The sequence below is a fragment of the Bos grunniens genome, chromosome 19, assembly GCF_055505025.1.
Source record: "Bos grunniens cultivar Pamir isolate PY7600 chromosome 19, Bosgru_T2T1.0, whole genome shotgun sequence".
In the NCBI taxonomy this organism is placed as follows: Eukaryota; Metazoa; Chordata; class Mammalia; order Artiodactyla; family Bovidae; genus Bos; species Bos grunniens.
In genome coordinates this window covers 37,333,071-37,337,766 of record NC_141183.1, presented here as the reverse complement: position 1 = coordinate 37,337,766, position 4,696 = coordinate 37,333,071, and the positions used below count along the sequence as shown (strand labels likewise).

General features: G+C 50.6%; 1 protein-coding gene across 1 annotated transcript; it reads left to right on the top strand.

The window, feature by feature from the left end:
- The first annotated feature begins 700 nt into the window (after nucleotides 1-700).
- On the top strand, nucleotides 701-3,929 carry SMIM48 (small integral membrane protein 48). The gene has a single exon (XM_086355569.1). It carries the CDS (start codon nucleotides 2,357-2,359, stop codon nucleotides 2,720-2,722), a length of 366 nt encoding a protein of 121 aa, XP_086211695.1. The 5' UTR covers nucleotides 701-2,356; the 3' UTR covers nucleotides 2,723-3,929.
- Nucleotides 3,930-4,696: the final 767 nt, after the last annotated feature.

Here is a 4,696-nt window from a genome sequence, read left to right as displayed (position 1 = left end):
TAATGAGTAGACTCTTCGCATCAGGTGGCCAAAGTACTGGAGCTTAATCCTCAGTCCTTCCAGTGAATATTCAGGGTTGATTTCCTTTAGGATTGACTGGTTTGATCTCCTTGCTGTCCAAGGGACTCTCAAGAGTCTTCTCTAGCATCACAATTCAAAAGCATCAATTTTTCCGTGCTCAGCCTTCTTTATGGTCCAACTCTCACATCCATACATGGCTACTGGAAAAACCATAGCTTTGACTATACGGACCTTTGTCAGCAAAATGATGTCTCTGCTTTTTAATACACTGTCTAGGTTTGTCATAGCTTTTCTTCCAAGTGTCTTTTAATTTTATGGCTGCAGTATACACACCATCATTTAATTAAGTATTCTTCTCTTGTTCCAACATTGAGTTTGCTCCAGTTGTCTTTGCCATTATAAACAGTATGAATCTTTCTGCCGAAAGCTTTTCTTTACCCTTTAGACTGTTGACTTGAAATCAATATTAAGGGGTAAGATGATTGCATCAAAGCACATGACTATCCTCATGACTTTCTGTCTTGCTAAACCGCTACTAGAGTTCCCTTTTTTATACATCCTGGCCAACATTTGTTATGTATGGAGGTTTTGATGATAGCCATTCTGACAGGTGTGAGGTGATATCTCATTTTTGTTTTCTGGACATTTCATTTAAATGTATCATACAATCTGCATCTATGTTCATCTTTTTGTTTTTTCACTTATTATGTTTTTGAGGTTCATCCACATTGTAGCATGTTTCAATAGTTCACTCCTTTTTACTGCTGAATATTATCTGATTGCATAGATAGTCAACATTTTGTTTATCTATTCACCATTTGATTGACATTTGGATTGTTCCCAGTTTGGGGCTATTACCAATAACACTGCTATGGACATTCATGTAGTCTCTATTCAGACATATGTTTTCATTTCTGTTGGATAGAAACCTTGGGGTGGAATTAATTCCCGGGTTGTATGGTAAGTGAATGGTTTAACTTTTCATGCAGTTTACCAGACTGTTTTCCAAAGTTGCTGCACCATTTTACATTCCCAACAACGGTTCCATATATTCCACCTCTAGCCAACTAGGTGCTCTTTCAGCTAGGCTTGCTAAACTGTGAGACTGTGATCCTGCTGCTGCCAACAACCATTCATTCACTGCGATTCATTCATTCAACAAATTTTATCTGAGTACCTACCACTGTGCACTATGTGGTAGACTCTGGCCGCACAAGAAGTCCCTGAAAACTCTGTGAGATGGAGAGAGACAGCACCCTGATGACATTGTTTCAGCATGCTAGTTCTGGTTCCCCTGGGCCTTTCAGTTCCAAGAGGGAATGAGTTCCTGAATGGCAGAGTTGGGTCTGCAGCAACTGGCAGGGCCTGCCATGTACCCCTCCCAACCACTGGGACCCAAGTAACTCCTAGTGGCTGCTTCCCCCCAATTCCACAAGGGAACACGAACCAGCTTTGGAAACGTGGGTGCAACAGACATGCCAGAAGATGGTACCCAGCCATCTGTGGTAGACCAATGGAACCTGTGGAAGAGTCTTGCAGATGCCAAGAGGACCCTGGGTAGGGGTGGCAGTGGGGGAGCCGGCTGCTCAGTTCAGGCGATCTTTGAAAGTATTTGTTCCTCATCTTCTAATCATATGTGATACACCCAAAAGGTTGGGATACTGCCTTCGTGGGTGAGGAGCGCGAAGAAAAGCACCACCACTGCTGACTGTACTACCTCTGGGCTCGAGACTGTGGGAGACTTTGGTTTGTTACTCTTTTTCCAATAGGGTTTTCGACCTTTTGCGTTTTCTACAAAGATTATGTATTAGTTTCTTTATGTATTAAATGTTTTAATTTAAAAAGATCACATAATATATCTTTTGAAAGGAGAAATAAACCCCCAGGGAGCTCCGCGTGGAACTGGGATCCTGCCCGTCTGTATTTCAGCCTCTTCGGCCCCAAGTCCCCTTTTCGCCCTCCCGGATCCCAGTTAGCAGCTCGCACCCCCACCGGCTTCCTGCATCACCCCCCACCCCCCGCCCCCGGGTCAGTTTGCTATGGAAACAAGCCAGGTTACACAGAGATTCCCGAGGCGCCAGCCCTGGAGCATCCTGGAGGTTGAACCCGGACAGCCAACCTCTGCAACAGGCTGGGAGCTGAAGCGCGAGCCAGAAACAAGAGGTTCCACGACTGAGACAGACGTGGCGCAGACCCTGCAGAGGCCCCCGGCTCCGCCCCCACCCGGGTGGTTGAAATACAGCCGCAGCCCCGCCGTCGCCGCCCACTGCGCCTAGACCTTGCCAGGACCGGACCACTGAGAACCCACATACCGGTCTCCCCGTATTCCTCGCCAATGGCTGACCAACTCTTTCAGCGCAAACCCTGGGACCCCGAGCAGCTTCGCCCGGACCCCGACTCTGACTCCGAAGGCCTGTTTGACAAGGCTCCTCCGGAAGAGCCCCCCGCTGTCCGTGGGCCCAAGTCGGCTTGGGCCGCGGGCAGGAAGGCCGGTCGGCGTACTGGCGGGAAGGCGCAGGGGGCCCGCCCCTGGCAGCCGCCTAAGGGCGCGACGCGCCCCCAGCCCCAGGAAGAGGCCCCTCCAATGGATGAAGGCTGCTATCTCGACCATTTTCCGCACCTCTCCATCTTTATCTACGCGGCCATCGCCTTCTCCATCACCTCCTGCATCTTTACCTATATCCATTTACAGCTTGCCTGATAGGCGCGGGCGGGACGGGATGCGCGCAGGGCTGAGGCGGGAGGGAAAGGAAAGGAAGTGCTCAGCATTTTGTGCCTGGAGACGCCCCGCACCCCCTTCGTCTAGCTTTTGACGCTTGTGTCTTTTCTTCTCTGCTTGTCACCACCTTTGTCTAACTGTCCATCAGTAGAAACAGCCAAAGCAGCTGTCGCTAATGAAATAAGCACCTGGGGACGAGGGGACGGGAACACAGAGTTTAGAGTCTTCGCGGTGTGATGGATCCCCATTTATAATGAGGATAATGTCTCTGGACCCTACCGCTGTGTGAGGTGGAGGCACGCAGAGGGAGTCTGTCGTTTTGTGTCTGGGGCGTGTACAGCGAGTCCAACCTTCTGTTTTTTAAGGGATGAGCCGACCCGGGCCCACGGCCTTCCAGAGAGGGCCCCGCGGGGAGGGTCGGCGCCCTGGCCTGGGCTGGGCCGGATTCCTGTGATGCATCGCCCGACCCTCCCTCCCAGGAGCCAGCTGTGCCCCCCCACCCCACCCCGAGCTGACGCAGACAGAGCCCGGTGCGTGGGACCTGGCGGACCTGAGCGCGCAGCGGACGTCACAAGGGCGCAGCATACAGTGAGTGGCGTTTGTCGTGGTAGCGCACCATCTCCCCAGAGACTTGAGCTAACCGGGACTGCATTTTCCCTGCCTTGGGCTTTGATGACGCTATCGATGTCGGGACCGAGCGGAAACAAGGCCGAAGGAGCTGTTCTGCCAGGAAGTCACGGTCTCGTCGTGTCCTGGACGCTTGGGACCAACGACTGCAGATCTCCAGGGACGCGCGGGCCCATAGCTTGCGCGCTGCGCCGCGCGGAATGAGGCTTGGGGCCCTGGCTGGGGGTCCAAAGGGTTGCCGTTGCGTCTTTAGGAATTGCGGGGGTGGGGGTTGCTTATCCTGGCCCGGAGCCCTTCCAGAGCCTCGCAAAAGAGAGTGAGATTTCTGATTGCTGAGAATTCGCGCTAGGAAATCACACAACCCCTAGGGGTTTGTCATCTCATGCCCAAAAGGCGTAATACCAAAACCCACCTTGACAGGTTATTTACTCACATGCCGTCTCTGTTTTCTCATGAATGTTTAATGTCAAAACATAGCTCTCTACTACAGCGTATACTTTACTTGGAAATGTCTGCAATTGTGGTACCTCTGATGGAATAAATTCTTTTTCAGTCTCCTCTATTTCTGTCCTTTATTCATTTCCAACTATGCAGTGAGCCCACCAAACTTCCTATTCCGCTTCAAATTTCACCCCATAATCTTCACATTCCTACTGTCCCTCCAAAACCAACTTCATCCTATTACCCAGCATTCCAAGATACAGCGTCTCTCTCCACTGCTGCTGCTAAGTTGCTTCAGATGTGTCCGACTCTGTGCGACCCCATAGACGGCAGCCCACCAGGCTCCACCATCCCTGAGATTCTCCAGGCAAGAACACTGGAGTGGGTTGCCATTTCCTTCTCTGCTAAATAGCTATAAAAAGAAAATTGCTCAGTCTTGGCCAACTCTTTGCAACTCCATGGACTGAATTCCCCAGGCCAGAATAATGGAGTGGGTAGCCTTTCCCTTCTCCAGGGGATCTTCCCAACCCAGGGATCGAACCCAGGTTTCCCTCACTGCAGGAGGATTCCTTACCAGCTAAGCCATAAGGGAAGCCCCCCAACAGTCCCCCCCACTGAGCTCTAGAATTTGCTCCAATTCACCAGCTTGTACCTTTATAAGCTCAGTGTTTGCTGACAGCAGGATCTTGTCATTTTCCAGTTCTATTTTCCCAGAATCCCGTATCACTACCTGCCTTGATATCTGGACCCTGTATTTCAGTACCAAAAGTGTAACACCTACCATTTCCCAACATCAGCCTGCACTGTGCAGCCAGTTTACTACAATAATTTACCCCCAATAAAAGGGACTGTTCTCCAAAATTAAGTCTCCAAGGTACAATATGTACC

What these genes read in the sequence shown, in the direction of transcription:
- SMIM48 (XM_086355569.1), top strand. Translation starts at nt 2,357, where the DNA reads ATGGCTGACCAACTCTTTCAGCGCAAACCCTGGGACCCCGAGCAGCTT.